We start from the raw sequence: 20,798 nt of genomic DNA on the forward strand, positions 1-20,798 counted from the left end.
CAACTTCACGGTTCCTAGCCGAATTCGTTAACCACTGCGCCACGACGGGAACTCCTCTTTGCTTCTTTTAACGTGGCCACTTGAAGATTTTGAAGCACCCGTGAAGCTTGCCTTTATGGCTCATTCTGTTTCTGTTGGCTGGGAGCCGCTCTAAGAAATATTCAGTTTGGGAGTTCCCGTCGTGGCGCAGTGGTTAACGAATCCGACTAGGAACCATGAGGTTGCGGGTTCGGTCCCTGCCCTTGCTCAGTGGGTTAACGATCCGGCGTTGCCGTGAGCTGTGGTGTAGGTTGCAGAGCTGTGGTGTAGGTTGCAGACGCGGCTCAGATCCCGCGTTGCTGTGGCTCTGGCGTAGGCCGGTGGCTACAGCTCTGATTCAACCCCTAGCCTGGGAACCTCCATATGCCGCAGGAGCGGCCCAAGAAATAGTAACAACAACAACAAAAGACAAAAAAAAAGAAATATTCAGTTTGGGGCAAGTGTGCCTTCAAATGAGTTTATTCCAAACTTATTTCAAACAAAACAAACTTTGTAATTGCAACTGCTAAATCAAAGATGTAGCCTGTGGGAGTTCCCGTCCTGCCTCAGTGGTTAGTGAATCTGACTAGAATCCATGAGGATGCAGGTTCGACCCCTAGCCTCTCTCAGTGGGTTTAAGGATCCAGCATTGCCATGAGCTGTGGTGTAGATTGCAGACTCGGCTTGGATCTGGCATTGCTGTGGCTGTGGTGTAGGTTGGCAGCTACAGCTCCGATTAGACCCCTAGCCTGGGAACCTCAATATGCCACGGGTGCAGCCCTAAAAAGCAAAAAAGAAAAAAGAAAAAAGAAAGATGTAGCCTGTGGAGTTCCCGTTGTGGCGCAGTGGAAACGAATCCAACTAGAAACCATGTGGTTGCAGGGTCAATCCAGTGGATTAAGGATCTGGTGTTGCCGTGAGCTGTGGTGTAGGCAGGTGGCTTCAGCTCCTCTGATTGGACTCCTAGCCTGGGAACCTCCAGGTGCCACAGCTGCGGCCCTTTAAAAAAAAAAAAAAAAAAAAAAAAAAGCAAAGATGTAGCCTTTGGGCTTGGAGAGTGGGGGGTGAGAAGGAAAAGGACAGACACCCCTCCCCCAGGACAGACACCCCTCCCCCGAGCCTGCAGCCAGCCTGCTCCAAGTCCAGGGCTGACCTGACACCCCGCAGTCAGTCACCTGTACCTGCCCTTCCCAGTCCTGTGCCCATGCTGCTGGGTCAGCCCTGCCCAGCCACTCCTCTGCCACTCTGCAGGGAGGAAGAGGAGGAGGCGGGAAGAGGAGGAGGCGGGAGGAGGAGGAGGCGGGAGGAGGGCCCGTGGAGCCAGGCCAGCCGGGTCTGAAGCGCTGCACCAGCCTCCCGCAGAAGGCCAGCCATGTCCAGCCCGGGGCTCCTGCTCCTGCTCTTGCTGCTGGCCCCACCGCCATTGCAGCCCTCCTTGCTGCCACCACTGGACACCCCAGGGGGCAAGGCCGCTGTCACGGGCCTCATCCTCTCTGCGCTGGAGAGAGCCACATCCTTCCTGGAGAAGAGGCTGCCAGAAATCAACCTGGATGGCATGGTGGGGTTCCGGGTCCTGGAAGGTGGGTGTGCTCTTATTGCCCTGGACTGGCCTCTGGGAAACCAGTTCTCAACACGCCTGCCTGCTCTGTACCACCAGGACCTGCCCACCTCTGGCTCCCAAATAGTCTGCTTTGATATAAAGGAGGAGGGGCAGGAGTTCCTGTTGTGGCTCAGCAGGTTAAGAACCCAAGTAGTATCCCTGAGGATGCAGGTTGGATTCCTGGCCTCACTCAGTGGGTTAAGGATCTAGAGTTGCTGTGAGCTGTGCTGTAGGTCACAGACTTGGTTCAGATCTTGCATTGCTGTGGCTGTGTTGTGGGCTGGCAGCTGCAGCTCTGATTGCACCCCTAGCCTGGGAACTTCCATATGCTGCAGGTGTGGCCCCAAAAAGAAAAAGGAAGGAAGGATGGAAGGGAGGGAGGAAGGAAAAAAAGAAAAGGAGGGAGAGAGAAAGAAAGAGGGAGTTCCCATTGTGGCGCAGCAGAAACAAATCCGACTAGGAACCATGAGGTTGGGGGTTCAATCCCTGGCCTCGCTCAGTGGGCTAAGGATCCGGGATTGCCGTGAGCTGTGGTGTAGGTCGCAGATGCAGCTTGGATCCTGTAGGCCAGCAGCCACAGCTCTGATTCAGCCCCTAGCCTGGAAACCTCCATATGCCTCAGGTGCGGCCCTAAAAAAAGAAAACAAAGAAAGAAAGGAAGGGAAAAGAAAGAGGAGCAGAGGGCAGCTTGCTCCTTTTGGGTGTCTGGAGCCCCACTGAGAAAAGATTTGGAAATTGTTATTTTCCTGGGAGGAAACAATTCATTGGACAGTCTGTCCCTCCTGAAACGCCAGGACGGAGGCAGGCAGAGGGAAGGAGGTAGTCACGGGAGGGTGGTAGCGCCCCCCCCCCCCCCCGGCAACGCATCCAGCCAAAGCCACCTGAAAGCGCTGAGAAAAGGACCAAGTGTTTGTTCAGCTTTGAAGGATATAAGATACCCAAGGAGGGGGCTGGAGACAGGCCAAGACCAGCAGGGAGCCATCCCTCCCCCCCAACACACACACACACACACACACACACACACAGGGTTGCCACGTGCCCCTCCCCCACCCAAGGGACAAAGACCCTGCTCCCTGCTCCCTGCTCCCTGGTACCCCTCGGTGTTGCCAGAGCGGCTTTCCACCTGCCAGGCTTCATCCTCCATTCCCTGGCCTGTGTCATGGCCTCACACCTCAGGCTGTCATGGTGTCCTCCCCACGCCCTGCGCCCCCGGGCTGGATCCTGGAGACCCTCAAGACCTGGTCCCTCCCCTCCAGGCCAGGACCAGGGTGGGCCAAGACATTTAACCCCAGCCCCAGCCTCTGACTCCTGTAGAAATTAATAATAATCATAAACACGCAGGGCCAGCTTCCCCATCAGGCACATGATACTTTCAGGGGCCCATGAAAATGGGTTTTTGGGTTTGTTTGGGGTTTTTTTTTTTGTCTTTTTAGGGCCACACCCACAGCATATGGAGGTTCCCAGGCTAGGGGTGGAATCAGAGCTGTAGCTACTGGCCTACACCACACCCACAGCCACGAGGGATCCAAGCTGGGTCTGTGACCTGCACCACAGCTCATGCAACACCGAACCCTTAACTCATTGAGCAAGGCCAGGGATCGAACCTGCATCCTCATGGATGCTAGTCGGATTCGTTTTCACCAAGCCACCACAGGAACTACCCGAAAATGTTTTAATTTCTATTAAGTTAGGGAGAAGAAAAATGAACTTATAGGTCAAAGAAAATGATTTAATACATAATTTTCCATTTTTATCAGACATTCTAACAATCTAGTTGTAAAACAATCTCCAGTGTGGTTTTTTGTTCATTTGTTTGTTTGTTTGCCATTGGTAGGGCCGCTCCCGTGGCATATGGAGGTTCCCAGGCTAGGGATCCAATCGGAGCTGTAGCCACAGCAAGGCGGGTGTGGAGACCAGCTCAGCAGGATGGGGCTGAAGAACGGGTGCTGTGAAACTTAAGGAAAAAAGTTAACATAAAACAAGACACAGAGACATTTATCTTAAGTAAAGGTGGGAACCCGGAGACTCAAGGTCTCAGGGACCAAGAGCCCCACCTCAAGAAACCACACTGCTTTTATTGTGTTTTTTAGGATTATGTTAAGTGAGAAGGGCGTTGTAGGTGCAGGATATAGGGTTATTTAAGTTATTTTATTTTATTTTATTTTATTTTATTTTTGGTCTTTTGTCTTTTTGTTGTTGTTGTTGTTGTTGCTATTTCTTGGGCCGCTCCCGCGGCATATGGAGATTCCCAGGCTAGGGGTTGAATCAGAGCTGTAGCCACCGGCCTATGCCAGAGCCACAGCAACGCGGGATCCGAGCCGCGTCTGCAACCTACACCACAGCTCACGGCAATGCCAGATCCCTAACCCACTGAGCAAGGCCAGGGATCAAACCCGCAACCTCATGGTTCCTAGCTGGATTCCTTAACCACTGAGCCACGAAAGGAACTCCCTGATCTTTAGGCATTTAACAATCATTAGCATTTGAGGAAGCTTGGTGTCAGCTACCTATGCAGAGCATCTAGAGAATCACCATTGTGCTTCTGTAGACAGCATGCATATTTGCAGCAACCCAGCTTGCCTAGGTTTGCACCTCGGTTGTTCTTTGCTAATGCATATCCAGCTAATGACCCCTCATAAACCCCTTGGGGCTATGGGGCTCCTCTTTTATTCTTAAGAGGACATATCATGCTGTGCAAACGGTGTGCCAATCTACACAGGTCCAGCGTGCCTAGACCAACGCATTAAGTCCTCATTCAGCTGACCCTATGAATAACTTATGCCTTTAGGTCTTTGTTCTTAAGCTTAAGTCATTCACAGTTACTGTGACTGTTTTTCAAGCAGGAAGATGGGGTAAAGTAAAGCAAGACAAGATAGATTTTCAGCAAAGAGGCTAAGATTTTCAGCAAAGAGGCTAAGAAAATATTGTAGAAACATGTCTCGCGACACACGAGATCCAAGCCACGTCTGCAACCTATACCACAGCTCACGGCAACACCAGATCCTTAACCCACTGAGCAAGGCCAGGGATCAACCTTATGGTTCCTAGTCGGATTCGTTAACCACTGAGCCACTACGGGAACTCCTCCAGTGTGCTTTTTTAATGGAGGAGAGAGCCCATGAAGCCTTGACAGGGCCCCCCAGACACACCCGGCGTGCTGCCTGGGCACCTGCTGCCTGTAATCCCCCAACAGCCCAGAGAGGGAGGTGTTTCTTCTGCAGGTGGGGAAACTGAGGCACAGGGAGATTCAGTCACCCCCTGACACCTCACAGCTGATAAGAAGGGGCCTCGGATTCAAATCCACCAGCTCTAACACCCTTTACGGGCAGGGTAGGCATCATTCTTTTTTTTTTCTTTTTTGGCTGACCCGTGGCACATGGAGTTCCCAGGCCAGGGATCAGATAGGAGCCGCAGCTGCGACCTAAGCCTCACCTACAGCAATGCTGGGTCCTTAACCCACTGAGCCAGGCTGGGGATCGAACCTGCTTCCCAGTGCTCCCAAGACACTGCCGATCCCGCTGCCCCACGGAGGAAACTCCGGCATCATCCTGACTTTTATGTCCCCCCCCCCCCCGGGGGGGATGAGCACAGCGTTGGTTGTAGTCAAATGAACATTCCAGATCTAGGCAACAGGCTCTTGACAGCAGCAGCCCGGTGGGTCTGCTGGCTCATTGTGGAGAGAGGTGGGGCTTCAGGTGGCTCCCTGGGCTGTGGGTTTTGGGGTGCATGTGACAGTAAAAGCTAATGTTGTTTGAGTGCCCGCTAAGCACACATGGGGTGTTCACTGACTTCTCCCAGTAACCCTTGAGCTGAGTCCATTATCACCATCATCCCCTTTATACCAACAAGAAATGGGCTTTAGAGAATGTCCAGGAGTTCCCATGGTGGCGCAGCGGAAACGAATCTAACTAGGAACCACAAGGTCGTGGGTTCGATCCCTGGCCTCGCTCCGTGGGTCATGGATCTGGCATTGCCGTGAGCTGTGGTGTAGGTTGCAGACATGGCTCAGACCTGGAATTGCAGTGGCTGTGGGGTAGGCCGGCAGGTGTAGCTCTGATTCGACCCCTAGCCTGGGAACCTCCATATGCTGTAGGTACAGCCCTAAAAAGCAAAAAAAAAAAAAAAAAAAAGAATGTCCAGGGTCACACAGTGAGTCAGTGAACGAGGTCGATTGGAGCCCTGCACTGTCTGACTCAGTGCCGGTCTCTGAATCGATGCAGGGCAGCAGCGGCTTAGAAGGAGGGAGGTGGCAGCTGAAGCAGGCACCGCGGGCACCACATCAAATCCTCCACCAGGCGGCGCCCCCCTCTGCAGACTTCTCCTGCCATCTGCCCCCTCCCCCTCCAGTCTCTGCTCCTCCCCTTCAATGCCTATTGCTGAGTAACAAATCACCCGGGATTTATCTGCTTGAAACAACAATTATTATCTCATGGTTTTTGTGGGTCAGGAATCCAGGAGCAGCTTAGCTGGGTGGTTCTGATGCAGGGTCTCACACAAGGTTGCAGGCCAGGGCTGTGGTCATCCGAAGGCTCCTCTGGTGCTGGAGGAGCTGCCTCTGCCTCACTGTGCTCGGCCCTGCGGGTGGGCGCCGGCTGGTGGCTGGAGGCCTGGCTTTCTCACCCTCTGGGCCTCTCAACTCCATGGGCTGCTTCTGCATCCTCGCAACGTGGCAGCCACTTTCCCCAGAGCAAGTGACCCAGGAGAGAGCTCCGTGTCCTTTACAACCGCCTTGGAAGTCACATGCCATCATCCCCCAGTTTCTTGTTGGTTTCACAGGTCGGCCCCTTGCAAAGTGGGAGGGGGCTCAAAGGGGGTAAAAATTAGCCGCTACCTCAGCACTCCTTATGAGGGTCCTGCCTGCCTTCCTAGAAAAGAGAGGTGGGACTCACATTCTGGGAGGGATCCCGGAGCAACAGAATAGCCATCAGTCTCCTAGGTGCTCTCTGCTTGGGGCTAGACATTGACCTAAGAGAGCAAAGGATCCCTCTGTCAGCGGCGAAGGGGGGTTCAGAATGTGGAAGCAGCCCCACACCACACATGCAGGGAGAGATGGCAACAAGGCTTAGGACCAGGACCACCGTGAGGCCAGGTTGGGCTCACCTGGTCACTCTGATGATTCAGCCGCCCTCCTGGCTGCCATGCAGGACGTTCCATCTGCAGGTAGAGCCAAATGGTCTAGAACAAGGCTTCTGAACTAGACTGCCTTGTCCAAGTTCAGAGAGGGAGCTAAGTCGGGGGGAAGGGTATTACAGGGCCCATCACCCCCAAGCCTGGCTCAGCACCCTCCTTAAACCTCATCTGCCCCTCCCCCACCCAGTGCCCTACCTGAAGGCACCTGCCTTACCTGATCTCAACCTCTCAGCCCTGCACTGATATACTTTACATCTCCTCTCTTTCTGGCCACCTCTTTGACCTCCTCTCCCCCTCACCACCATCCTCTCCCACCCCTGCAGGACCACTGTTAGTCCGCAGAGCACCCCCATGAGAATTAGAAAAAGGTGCCCCTTTTCTCAAGTCACTTGACTGCCATCTGCTGGAAAATGGTCTTGAAACCTGAACAAACCCCTGATAGGAATGTGTGTTGCCCTTGTGCAGTGTACAACCTGCTCAACTGCACACAGTGGCTCTCTACCCTGCCATCTGATTCCCTCCCTCACATTTTTCCCTCCTGTACAGCAAACCCAGAGTCGCTCTAGTGAATAGTAACAGCTAAACTTAAAGTGTTCACTTTGCAGTCTGGACAATGCTAAGTTCTCTCTATGCATTAGTTCCTTTAATCCTTAATAACCCCCTCCTCTAAGAAGCAAAGACTCTCACTATCCCCATTTTACAGATGAAGAAAGTGAGACAGGAGTTCCCGTCGTGGGACAGTGGTTAACGAATCCGACTAGGAACCATGAGGTGGCGGGTTCGGTCCCTGGCCTTGCTCCATGGGTTAAGGATCCAGCGTTGCCATGAGCTGTGGTGTAGGGTTGCAGACACGGCTCGGATTCCATGTTGCTGTGGCTCTGGCGTAGGCCGTTGCCTGCAGCTCCGATTGGACCCCTAGCCTGGGAACCTCCATATGCCATGGGAGCAACCCTAGAAAAAGGCAAAAATACCAAAAAAAAAAAAAAAAAGAAAGAAAAAGAAAAAAGAAAGAAAGTGAGACAGAGAAAGAGAAAATAACTCTCCCTGCTCACCCAACAAAAAAGCATTCGAGGCCGAATTTGCAACTCAAGCTGCAGATCCAGAGTTCAAGCTCCAGAGTTCAAACTCTTAGCCCCCAATGGCCCCACCTCCCAGGACCCAGCTGAGCCCCACGGAGGCCTAATTTCCAATAAGCTCAGCAAATTTTTTCCCTTCAGGAGCTGGAAGAAGCAGAGAGGCTCGGTAAGCATTATAGCAGAGAGTATTTTTTCCGGTCCACATGGTTTGTCAGATGTTGGAATGAATGAACTCTGCTTGCTCCCAGCACAGCTCCAAGGCGTCCAGGAGAAGTGGGCCCGGGATCCCCAGCTGCAGCCGCTCAGCCTGCGTGTGGGGGAGCTGGCAGACAAGCTGGCTCCTCTCCTCCACAGATCCATCTTCTACCTCAGGCTGAGTGACCCCGAGTACCTAAGAGGTAACAGCACGGGTGGCATCTGGTTTCTTAGGAACCCAGGCAGGACTTGGGAGTGTTTATTGAAATAACCTCCTAGTGCAAGAGAGGGTCTGGTCCTGCCCATAAGCAGCTGCCCTGGGATGTTGGGTCATCCTTGACTTCAGCTGGAGATGCCTCCCCCACCCACGCAGCAGGGGTGGGACGAGTGTCCCTCATTTGTTCAGCTCATGTCTAGACTTGGGGACCTCCATCCTCATCCCCGGGAGGTGGGGGGCAGAGATGGGAAAGGCAGTCCGGTCCTTTGCACAGCAAACATTGGTGTCTTGCTAGCATCTCTCTTGCACCTTATAAGGCAGAGCGTCTGTCTCCTTGTCCACCGTGAGTCACCTCACCAAGAGCCCCACCCTATAAGCCCTGGCCTGAGTTGTTCCTGGGTGAGGCAGGGGTGGTGTATAAACCATTCCCCTGAGTTGTCTGACTCTGCCTCCCAGGCTCCCAGGTCCCGGGTACGTGGGGGCGAGAGGGGAGATGACTGGCCAGACAGCAGCCGGCTCATGTGACCACACCCCAGCGGCCCCCACCCCAGCACCCACCTGTCTCTCCGCAGTCAGGGCCCCCCACCCTCTTCCAGGCCTGGTGCCTAAGACCACCCCAGCCTGTGTCATCCTGAAGAAGTCTGTCTTGTAAGGCTTCCACGTTCTAATGGAACCAAAGGAGGTGAGTAGGGGTTCCCATCAGGGCTCAGTGGGAATGAACCCGACTCATATCCATGAGGATGCAAATTCGATCCCTGGCTTCCATCAGTGGGTTAAAGGATGCGGCATTGCCATGAGCTGTGGTGTAGGTCACAGACATACCTCAGATCCCGCGTTGCTGCGGCTGTGGCACAGGCCAGCGGCTACAGCTCCCATTCAACCCCTAGTCTGGGAACTTCCATATGCCATGGATGTGGCCCTAAAAAGACAAAAAAGGAGTTCCCGCCATGGCACAGTGGTTAACAAATCCGACTAGGAACCACGAGGTTTCAGGTTCGATCCCTGGCCTTGCTCAGTGGGTTAAGGATCCAGCGTTGCCGTGAGCTGTGGTGTAGGGTTGCAGACACCGCTCGAATTCCATGTTGCTGTGGCTCTGGCGTAGGCCGGTGGCTACAGCTCCAATTCGACCCCTAGCTGGGAACCTCCATATGCCACAAGAGCGGCCCAAGAAATGGCAAAAAGACAAAAAAATTAATTAATTAATTAATTAATTAAAAATAAATAAAAAGACAAAAAAAAAAAAGAAAAGAAGAAAAAACAAAGGAGGTGAATAACCCTATTTATATGTCTCGAGCTTCCATGGGATGCAATGGACATAGAGCCCATCCCAATCACTTCCTAGTGATTTTAAAATATTATTTTTATTATTTTTTTTTTTTTAGGGCTGCACCTGCAGCATATGGAAGCTCCCAGGCTAGGAGTAGAATCAGAGCTACAGCTGCCAGCCTACATCACAGCCACAGCAACTCAGGATCTGAACCACATCTGTGATCTATACCACAGCTCACGGCAATGCCAGATCCTTAACCCACTGAGTGAGGCCAGGGATCGAACCCACATCTTCATGGATACTAGTCAGGTTTGTCTCCCCTGAGCCATAACAGGAACTTCTTAAGAAATTATTTTTAGAAAAGTGGCTTCCTGAGTGTTTCAAATGCAGTGCCCAACCTGCACACGAGGCTCAGAGCCCTGAAGTCACCTGAGTGCGGTCAGGGCTGCCTGGGGCAGGACACCCGGTTTCTGGAACCTGGGCTTGGAGCAGCAGGAGCCTGGGGGCAGTAAGCATGGCAAGGCCCATGGCTCCTGGGTCTCCCCAAACCCCTCCTCTCTGCCAGAGTTCCAGCCGACCATCGAGCCTGGGTTTTGGAAGCTCCCGCGTGCCTGGACCCACACCAGCGACTCCATGGTCTACACCTCGTTCGAGCCACAGGACTCCTTCTCAGAGGAGCACAGTGACCTGTGCCTGGCACAGCTTCTGGGAACTGGGTGGGCCCCCTGGACCTGCCCCTCTTCCTGAAAACCCCAAAGCGCTAGCTCCGCATCAGTCTTCCCAACCCACTGGCTCTCCAAGTCCCCAGGGGGTCTGCCCAAAACCTGGCCCCGCCCTGGCACTGCCTCTCCCACCCCCATCATGTGAGTCAGCCCCTCTCTCTCTACCTGAGGCATCCAGGCTGGTCCAAACAGCCACTTCCACGCCCTGCACTCCTGCCCCACCTCCCCCAGCTGACTGGTCTCCCCACACCAGAGGGGTCTTTCCAAAACCCCATCTGAAGTCCCCACCCCAGTGCGAAGCTTCCTTGTTCTCAGGACAAAGCCCCAGCTCCTCTGTCCTCCAGGTACAGCCCCTGGGGCTGCTTTTCAGATGCTCAAAGGCACCGACTCCCTCCTACTTATGCCCAGCAGTCACCTCTGTGGGGTCTGTTCCCACCTTCCCCACCCCAGCTCCTGGGCCTAAGTAACTGCTCACACTTCAGGGCCAGCTCCAGCATTGTTCCTCCAGAACATTCCCTGACCCCACTGCAGGAGGCTGACCTCCCACGGTGGACCAGTTCTCCAGTTTTATGGTTCTGTAAAAAAAGCAGAAAGTGCATCTGCAGAGAAGAACCAGTCCCAGAAAGCAAGACAGGGCTATAGGTCTCAGAAAACAGGACCCAGCCAAGTTTAGTTCACTGTTTTATCCTCCTGTGCAGTGAGCTTAGAACAGACTTCCAGGGGCAGCCCTGGCTGCAGGGACCCAGGACCCATGAGCAGAAGGGGCAGCAGTTGCCCAGGCCGCCATCCTCTCAGCATCCTTCAGAGAGGTGTTTAGGCCAGGACAGAGCTGGGCTCCCAGAGAGGCTGCGTTCCTGTGAAGGACCTGCCCTGTCCGTTCTATGGGGCAGGACTGGCACAGGGGTGGGGATGGGCATGCTGGTCCCAGGGACCCACTGTTTAGGGCAGTTTGGGGGAAGACAGTACTTGGGGGTCACACAGAGCAATGGGAAGTCACAGCTGCTGGTGTCTCCCCCAGCACATCCTGGGGGGTACTGATTTGGGGGTACCCATCCAGGCACAGGACACCTGTGTTTATGGCTCAGCCGTGTGCCTGGGGACCAATAGCTAGAGGGGGAATCAGGACCAGGGAAGGCTCCATGCCCTTGGGCTTCATTTAGGATGCTCCTAACAGCCCGGAACAACTCTCCCACAGGGCAGACAGCAGCCCGCCCTGCAGGCTCTCAGACTTCTGCAGAAACCTCATGACCAAGCCTGGCTGCTCTGGCTACTGTCTGTCCCACCAGATGCTCTTCTTTCTCTCGGCCAGAATGGTGAGTGCCCATCACACCCCGAGGAGGAGCAGGAAGGCCCAAAGGGGCTCCTGACAATGTAGTCTTGTACGTTCACACCAGGAAAACAAGCGGGCTTTAACCTTGTGCTTTGGACTTCAGGAGGGGAAAGTGAGTAGCCTGCCACTCAGCCGCAATGAAATCCAGCCAAGCTGGTAGACGGTGGGGGACCGAGATTCTACTGCACGGAGAGCTCTGCAAGCTGAGCTGGATCATAGGGCATCAGAAAAACCGAGAGAGAGGGATGTCCAGAGGAGAGAGAGAGAGAAAGAAAGAGCAGAGAGAACTCAGTAAACCACAAATGGAAAAGCTCTTAGGACAAAGTCAGTCGCTAGCTGCTTCTAGAAAACCAAACCAAGACCAAAACGCACTCCCCCACACACACCTCTCCAGTCCCAACACTCTCCTAAGCTCAAGAACTCAAATTTTGCAGAGTTCCCTAGCAATGCAGTGAGTTAAGGATCTGGCATTGTCACTGCTGTGGCACAGGTTCCATCCCAGGGCCAGGAATTTCTGTGTGCTGAGGGCATGGTCAAAAACGGGGAGGGGGGGTCGTTCCCATCGTAGCTAGGCAGTAATGAATCCAACTAGTATCTGTGAGGATGAGCGTTCGATCCCTGGCCTCGCTCAGCTGCTTAAGGACCCAGCAATGCCATGAGCTGTGATGTAGGTCGCAGATGCTCAGATCTGGTGTTGCTGTGACTGTGGTTGACCCCTAGCCTGGGAACTTCAATATGCCACGGGTGCAGCCCTAAAAAACAAAAAGAAAAAAGAAAAGAAAGGGAGTTCCCATTGTGGCTCAGCAAGTTAAGAACCTGGCATAGTATCCATGAGGATGCAGGTTCCAGCCTTGGTCTTGCTCAGTGGGTTGAGGATCTGGCATTGCTGCAAGCTGCAATGTAGGTCGCAGATGCAGCTCAGATCTGGTATTGCTGTGGCCGTGAAGGCAGGTAGCTGCAGCTCCAATTCAACCCCCTAGCCTGGGAACTGCCATAAGCCACAGGTACGGCCCTAAGGGGGAAAAAAACCCTCAAATTTTGCTAAATACTCTTTTTTTTTTTTTTTTTGGTCTTTTTGCCATTTCTTGGGCCGCTCCCGCAGCATATGGAGGTTCCCAGGCTAGGGGTCTAATCGGAGCTGTAGCTGCCAGCCTATGCCAGAGCCACAGCAACACGGGATCCGAGCCGAATCTGCAACCTACACCACAGCTCACGGCAACGCCAGATCGTTAACCCACTGAGCAAGGGCAGGGATTGAACCTGCAACCTCATCGTTCCTAGTCGGATTGGTTAACCACTGCGCCACGACGGGAACTCCTAAATACTCATTTTAAACGTATTTATTTATATAGAAATTGGGGCTTGCTTTCTCTATTCAAAAATGTTACGCAATGTCCAGAAATTCTTAGCAGAGAAAGGACTTGCTGATTTTCTTTGAGACTTTGTTACTATTTATTTGCAAGCTGTGGCAGACCAGTGGGGTTTTTTTTGTTTTTTTTTTGTTTGTTTTGCTTTTTAGGGCTGCATCCACAGCATGTGGAGGTTCCCAGGCTAGGGGTCCAATTGGAGCTACAGCTGCCAGCCTACACCACAGCCACAGCCATGCCAGATCCAAGCCACATCTGCAACCTGCACCACAGCTCATGGTAACACCAGATCCCTAACCCACTGAGCGAGGCCAGGGATCGAACCTGCAACCTCATGATTCCTAGTCAGATTCATTAACCACTGAGCACTGTTTTTGTATACAGCAAAAGCCAAATTACAAGGAAAATCATTGTGATTATTAGATTCAGTAGCTAGAAAGTTGCTCGCACACTGCTGTAGAAGTTTCTAAAGCCCCTTCTCATCCTCTGTCCTCTCAATGAGACCCCTCCGAGGCCCAGGGTTTGAGTATCGCTGTAGCTGGCCTAGGGTGGGGGCAGCTGCTGCAGTCGAGGTTGCAGGGTGTAGAGCCAGCCAGGAATCCGAATGTAGTGACAAAAAGAAAAAAAAATGTAGGAACAGCAGCTAACGGCTTTGGAGTGACTCCTAGTGTCCAGCAGGTCCTGGTTATGGTACCTCCTGCCCTGTGAGCTGGCCCACCCCCACCCCCAGGTGCTGCTCCCCGCTGCATCGCCCTTTCCCTGTGAAGACCCCTGAGGCCCACAGAGGTTACCCAAGGGAGTGGAAATTGCAGGACTCCAGAGTATCAGAGCCGGAACTTGAACCCAGATCTCTCTGACTCCCAGTGTCTGAGCCCCCAGCAAGCTGGGAGGGTGGGTGGGAAAAAAATTCTGGGAAAAGGAGGAAGACTTGCAAAACCATTTCAAGACAGTGGCAGGGGGGTCTTTCCCTGTATCAGCGCGCGCTCAGACCACCAACTTCCCTGACTCTTGGTGTTTGTTCCCCTCTCCCCCACCCCAGAGGGGATGCACAGAGGGGCTGTTCCGCCAAAGCCGGCGCTACATGAATCTCTTCTGCGCCAACATGATGGACGTGAACCGGAGAGCTGAAGCCATCGGCTACACCTACCCCACCCGGGATGTCTTCATGGAAAACAGTAGGGACCACCCCGCATTCTGCTCTAAGAACAAAGCAACAGGGTGTCCCTGATTCCAGGCACATGCAAGCGCGCGCACGCTCACACACGCGCACATACACACACACACACACACACACACTAGGGCTGCCAGGCTAGGCAAGTGAAAACACAGAAGGCCCAAGTAAATTTGAACTTCTGATTAACAATGAATATATTTTTAGTATAAGTATATCCCAAACATTGCATGCGCTATACCTAACAACTTTTAATTCATCATTTATTGGAAACAAAAAAAAATTTTTTTTTGACCTGGCCAGCAGCATGTGGAAGTTCCCAGGCCAGAGGTGCAAGAAGCAACCCCAAGCCACTTCAGTGACAACTCCAGGTCCTTAACCCACTGTGCCACAGGGGAACTCCTAAAAACTTTTTTTTTTTTTGTCTTTTTAGGGCTGCACCCGTGGCATGTGGAAGTTTCCAGGCTAGGGGTCGAATCAGAGCTGCAGCTGCCAGCCTACGCCACAGCCACAGCAACGCAAGATCTGAGCTGCATCTTCAACATGCATCACAGTTCAAGGCAACACGGGATGCTTAACCCACTGGGCAAGGCCAAGAATGGAACCCGCATCTTCATGAATACTAGTTGGGTTTGTTACTGCTAAGCTACAACGGGAACTCCTGGAAACTCAAATTTAAGTGGGCATCCTATATGTTATCTGCCACTGTTTTGACTTCCTGCCCTCACAAGCTAACCCAGTGGTAGAGCTCTGGATGGACTGACCGAGTAGCTAATTGGCAAACAGACCCTTAAAGCCTTAGATATGAGGTAGAAGAGGGTCCCTAGGGGGGCTGCTCCTTGGCTTAGATGTCCAGCGCCCTCCACTGACCCTGACCCTTGAGTGGCCCCATGTGAAGGCCTAAACGGAGGCATGACCGGGGTCTGGGAACTTTTGCTCACTACGGCAAACCCTGGGGGCTGCCTCCTTCCAGTTGCTGCTTGAGTGCCCACTACCTGGTCCTGCCTCTCTAGCAGGTGGCCTCATGGTAGAGTGGGAAGAGGTGGCCTGGGGGGCTGGCCTACAGGGGGTCTCCTGTCTTTGCTTCCAGTCATGTTTTGTGGCCTGGGTGGCTTCTCTGACTTCTACAAGCTTCGGTGGCTGGAGGCCATTCTCAGCTGGCAGAAGCCGCAGGAAGGATGCTTCGGGAGGCCTGGTGAGCCACACTTCCTCCCTGGCTGGGATCCGGAAGGGGGTGGGGGACACTGAGCTTCTACACTAGGTGGGGAAAGGATGCAGTGGTGTGTGTGGGGGGATATGCAATATGCATGTGTGCACATGTGTGCTCACACACACAGACACGGAAATAAGCTCGGAGCTTTGGAAGGATGAGAGGCAGTCTTGTTGGAAGATGTTGGGCCCCTGTGCCTGCATTAACAAATTTATTTCTTAATCCAGTATCCCTGAGCACCTACGATGTGCTGGACCCTGTTCTAGGCTCCGGGGAAACTAGGCAGGGAACAGAATAAAGAGGAAGAGACAGAAACCATCAAAACAAACCAATAAGTGAATGCAAGTTCCGATCACGGTTGCAAAGGAGACAACAGGCTGAGAAAGAGAAGATCACTGGCGAAGGTTCTTTAGGCGGGATGGTCAGGGGAGATGTCTGGGAGGGGGTGACACAGAAGCGCAGGGTGGAAAGGCAGAGGACACCGTCCCTCTCCAGCCTTGTGACACCACACAGCTGGTCTTCTTTGGAGTCAGTTGCTTCACCTCTCTGAGTCTCAATGTTCCCATCTGTAAATAAATGAGCAGGAATTTCTGCTGTGGGACAGCAGGTTAAAGATCCTGTGATGTCACAGCTGTGGCGTGGGTCACAGCTATGGCTTGGATTCCATCCCTGGCCGGGGAACATCCATATGCTGTGGGTGTGGCCAAAAAAAATGAAAATAAAATAATGAGCAAAATAACCTCCACCTTCCTGAGCCGTAAAGACTAGACATATGAAACCACCTAGCCTGGGCTGGGTACAGTCAAGGCTCCCAGGAAATGCTAGCTTCCCAAATGAGAAGCTTAGGATACACAAAGAGCAAAGCTTTTGAAACAAAATAGTCTGTTTTATTTATTTATTTATTTATTCTTTTTAGGGCCACACCTGTGGCTTATGGAGGTTCCCAGGCCAGGGGTCTAATTGGAGCTACAGCTTCTGGCCTACGCCAGAGCCACAACAATGAAGATCCAAGCTGCATCTGCGACTTACACCACAACTCATGGCAACACCAGATCCTTAACCCACTGAGCGAAGCCAGGGATCAAACCCACAACCTCATAGTTCCAGGTTGGATTTGTTAACCACTGAGCCATGACGGGAACTCCAAAATAGTCTGTTTTAAAACAGAGGAGTTTTTAGGGAGAGTTCCCATTATGGCACAGCTGAAATGAATCCAACTAGGAACCATGAGGTTGTGGGTTCCATCCCTGGCCTTGCTCAGTGGGTTAAGGATCCCGTGTTGCTGTGAGCTGTGGTGTAGGTCACAGGTGTGCTCAGATCCTGTGTTGCTGTGGCTGTGGTATAGGTCGGCAGCTACAGCTCCAACTGGACCCCTAGCCTGGGAACCTCCATATACCATAGGTGCAGCCCTGAAAAGCAAAAATCAACAACAACAAAAAAAAAAATAGAGGAGTTTTTAACATGAAAACTGGACCTATAGATGCCGCAGGTGGAAGGGCTGGGGAACCTGCATTTTCACTGAGCTCCTCTGGCCACACTGACATGGGTGGTTAGGGAACCACAATTTGGGAAACCTCAGTAGATACAGGTTTAGGTGCTGTGAAAATATCTGTACCAGGGGCTTGAGGAAACTTCCTGAAGAGCTTCCAGATTCAAGAGAAGACCTGAGTTGCTTGGGGGACGGGGGCAGGGTGGCTTCGCCAGTGTCATTTAAAAATCCATCCTGAGGAGTTCCCGTCGTGGCGCAGTGGTTAACGAATCCGACTAGGAACCATGAGGTCGCGGGTTCGGTCCCTGCCCTTGCTCAGTGGGTTAACGATCCGGCGTTGCTGTTAGCTGTGGTGTAGGTTGCAGACGCAGCTCGGATCCCGCGTTGCTGTGGCTCTGGCGTAGGCCGGTGGCTACAGCTCCGATTAGACCCCTAGCCTGGGAACCTCCATATGCCGAGGGAGCGGCCCAAGAAATAGCAAAAAGACAAAAAAAAAAAAAAAAATCCATCCTGAAAAGTTCACCTCGCACTCTTCTTCCAGCTGCTGACGGTGAAGAATTACCTAAAGCCATTCACCACCAACAGCATTCTTTGAGAAGAGTGAAGAGGCGAGAAAAGCAATTTACAGGTAATGAAAATACCCAAGGGACCTTCGTAGCAGGAAACCAACGGATCATAAAAAGGATATACACGGCTCACACATGAAAACAGGCTCCCACTCTCACCGAGGAGCCAAGGTGGAGGGTCTACGTGTTTGGGAGCAGGAGGGAAGGGTGGGGGTCTCTGATGCCCTCCTCTTTGAAAGTGGGGAGTTCAGAGACAATGTCTCCAGTGCAGGGAACATAAATGGTTCAGTGTATTACACACTGAAAATCGCGTTGATAACCCTCTCAGTCAAGGTCTAGTCAGGAAAACAGGACCCACATCAGGAACATCAGCAGTGGGAATTGAACGTAGGAAACTCATCTGAGAGGGGCTGCGGTTGCTGAAAACAGAAGTGAGAAAACAGAAATTAACCACTGCAGGAAGGAGGCGCCGTGAGCAGAGCCTATGGAAACTGGACACGGAGGAGACAGAGAGGGGCAGGGGGAGAAATACCTTGTCTTTGTCCCTTTGTCCCACCTGTGCCTGCTGGTCATGGGCAAGGCCGTCTGGGAAGTGTAGTTTGCTGCTGGTGGGCAAGGCAGTCTGGGAAGTGTAGTTTGGAGGAGTTGGTGCACTGGGGTTTGGAGCACAGGGCAGAAAGGGGATCTTTGAGCCAGCGGGCAAGTGGCCAGCACAGTCCTGGTGGCCACGTGTCCTAGCATCCTCAGTTTACATCTCTTGTCCTGGAGCCGTTATGAGTAGTCCCCCTGCCATTCCAGATGTACCCTGGTTGGGATGATCAGTTATGTGGGTAGCCTACCACCATAGAGAAAGTTAGACGAGGATGCACCTATTTAGGGAAGGGAAGAAAGCAAGACACAATGTGGAAGGAAGGGATGGTGAGAGGGAGGGAAGGAGAGAAAAAGAAAGAAGGGAGAAGACTTGATTTCAGGGTTTTTTATTAATAAAAACATAAACAGATGCAAGACAAAACAGGAAGGGAGGTGGGATGGCCAGCTCAGAGTAGATGTCCAGCACACATTCGGGGAGCCATTCCAGCTCCGAAATATCTCGCTGTCAACCCCCTACAGCCTCGCCATCTACCTGCAGGTGACAAGAAAAGAGAGTGAAGTCACAAATCTGATGGGTCTGTTTGGTAGCTGTAGTTGGGCAGGCGAAGGGAGAGGAAGTTCTCAGAAGACCTCCAGAGGCCCCCTGCCCTGGCAAGGTCTGCCCGATTCAGGGGCAGGGGCTGCTGATAGCCAGTGGTCGGGGGCCTGCTGCGTGCTCCCTGGAGAGCTAGCTGCTCCCTAGAGACTGACAGCTGGATACTAGGACCGACCTGAAGGTTGGAGACAGAGCTGCAGGAATTCCAAAGCCCGAGGTCCCTCCTGGGGCCCCCGCAGGTTGACCAGCAGCCTGGACAGCTGCCCGGCAGGCAGAGGCACGCGCCTTCCCTCACTTACAACACACACCTGCGTTGACCAAGAGGTTTGAACGTCAGAATGTCTGGGTTTGAGTCTGCTTCTGCCTTTCTTTGCTGTGGGAGTCACTCAATCACTCTGAGCCTCAGTCTCCTCATCTGTAAAATGGGGACCAAGCAATGCCTCCTTTATGGGGGTTAATGGTAGGTCATTGTGCAAAGTGGTCCCCATGACATGTGGCCTGTGGAAGGCCACCGCTAAGCGGGGACTGCCAGGGTTAGTAATCAGGCTCCTGGAAATCTGCCTTCTCCCTCCCTGCAAGGGGCTGGCCTGGGGTCTTTTCCTCCTCTAGGTCTGGGAGGGGAGGGGAAAGCCCCAGCCCCTCACACCTGCCCTGAGACTAAAGGTGGGCTGCCCACTTTCAGCTCAGAGGATTAAACAACATCTAAGGGGCTCAGGGCTCAGGCAGGTGTTCAGGGTGGCCTGGGACCAGGTGGGGCCCAGGCAGCAATGAGGGAGGCCATCGAGGTGAAGAAATAAGCTGTAGAGTCACCAGGGCTGGGAGCTCAGCTCTGCTCCCTGAGCCTCAGTTTCCCCATCTGTGAAACCGGGCCTCAGGTGCCTTCCTAGAAGGTCTCACGGGGGGCCTGAGCACAGAAGGTGGGAAGGAGTGGACCAGGGTGTGGGCCTCAGGTCAGATCCCATGGGAGGAAGCCCTGGGGCGTAAATCACAGCACGGAGTCACCCCCCCACACACACACCCAGAAATCACCGGCATAACCTCCCAGATGTGGAGGCTCTGACTGGCTGAAGACATTTCTGCAGAGAAAGGAGCCTTTAGCAGCCAGCACTCGTGGAGGCTGGCAGGTGGGTGCCCAGCCCTGCCCAGGTGATCCAGGGGCCCCAGGCTGGCTGGGGAAACATCTGAAAAGCCCTTGCCATGGAACGGTGGCTGCCCCCCAGACAGCTGCTCCTCTGCCTCTGCCCCTAGACGGCTGCTCCTCCCACAACACAGCCATGGCCGTCGCGGCCCTGGGTGGCTTCCTCTACATCCTGGCGGAACACCCCCCAGCAGACAGAGAGCTGCAGCCTTCTGTACCAGCACTGCTCAGCGACCACTGACACGGAAGTTTCCAGGCCTGTCGCCCACCAGAAAGATGAAATACATGCCTTTAGTCCTTCCTTCTTCAAGCCCTAGGGCCTGGGTCAGGAGGCAGCTGAAGCAAAGCCACCCAGCGTCATCCTCTGGGGGAGGTGGGCCTGGGAGGTGGGGTTGGGATGGGCCCTGGTCTGGGAGCAGATGAATAAATGGGGAGTGCCGTCAAGTGGGCATTGAGTCTTGATTCTCAGACTTTCTGGCAACTTTTAGGGCTCCGTTTTGAGTCTTCAACCCCAGCAACCCAGGATCTAAAGACGCACAAACTTGAGTCTTTTTTTTTCTTTTAGGGCTGTACCTGCAGCATATGGAAGTTCCCAGATCAAATCGGAACTGCAGCTGCTAGCCTATGCTTTAGCCACAGCAACGCAGGATCCTTAACCCACTGAGCAAGGCCAGGGATCGAACCTGCATCCTCATGGATACCAGTCAGGTTCGTTACTGCTGAGCCACAACAGGAACTCTGTAAACTTGAGTCTTAAAGGTGAATTGTTCAGATATCAACTGGTGCATCCTTCGTGGGGGAGAAAGAAGGGGCTCAGAAAATAACAGTCCAAGTCATGACCTAGAACTCCACATAGGACCATGAAAGGCAGCACAGAAGATCTTCAGATCCCATGCAAAGAGCTTGTGTGTCCTGTCATGTCCCAAAAGGCAGCGTAGCAGGGTGATTAGTGGGGCGTTTCTGTGCCCCGGCTACCCAAGTCCGAATCCCAGCCGCCCGGCTCATGAGCTCTGTGTTCTTGTGAAGTCATCTAGCCTCCCCGTGACTCAGTTTCCCCATCAGTACTGGAGTAATTATGGCACCTGCCTCAGTGGTACCTCCACACCTGGGGGA

At 53.2% G+C, this 20,798-nt stretch overlaps 1 protein-coding gene across 3 annotated transcripts; it reads left to right on the forward strand.

Moving 5' to 3' along the window:
- The first annotated feature begins 1,360 nt into the window (after positions 1-1,360).
- On the forward strand, positions 1,361-20,129 carry C3H16orf89 (chromosome 3 C16orf89 homolog). 3 transcript variants are annotated; one of them, XM_003354629.5, is made up of 8 exons: positions 1,361-1,598; positions 8,073-8,222; positions 10,072-10,222; positions 11,424-11,541; positions 13,965-14,100; positions 15,187-15,291; positions 17,337-17,423; positions 19,796-20,129. In XM_003354629.5, the coding sequence occupies exons 1-8, from the start codon at positions 1,391-1,393 to the stop codon at positions 19,924-19,926; spliced, it is 1,086 nt and encodes a 361-aa protein (XP_003354677.1). In that variant the 5' UTR covers positions 1,361-1,390; the 3' UTR covers positions 19,927-20,129. The 3 variants fall into 3 exon arrangements, with proteins under 3 accessions (XP_003354677.1, XP_013851122.1, XP_013851123.1); XM_013995668.3 differs by lacking the exon at positions 15,187-15,291; XM_013995669.3 differs by lacking the exons at positions 17,337-17,423; positions 19,796-20,129 and adding an exon at positions 15,534-16,045.
- Positions 20,130-20,798: the final 669 nt, after the last annotated feature.

This window comes from Sus scrofa, chromosome 3, assembly GCF_054392235.1.
Source record: "Sus scrofa isolate SSC_HxYL_T2T_F1_AM1 chromosome 3, Sscrofa_HxYL_maternal_Yorkshire_Landrace_v2.0, whole genome shotgun sequence".
Lineage (NCBI taxonomy): Eukaryota > Metazoa > Chordata > Mammalia > Artiodactyla > Suidae > Sus > Sus scrofa.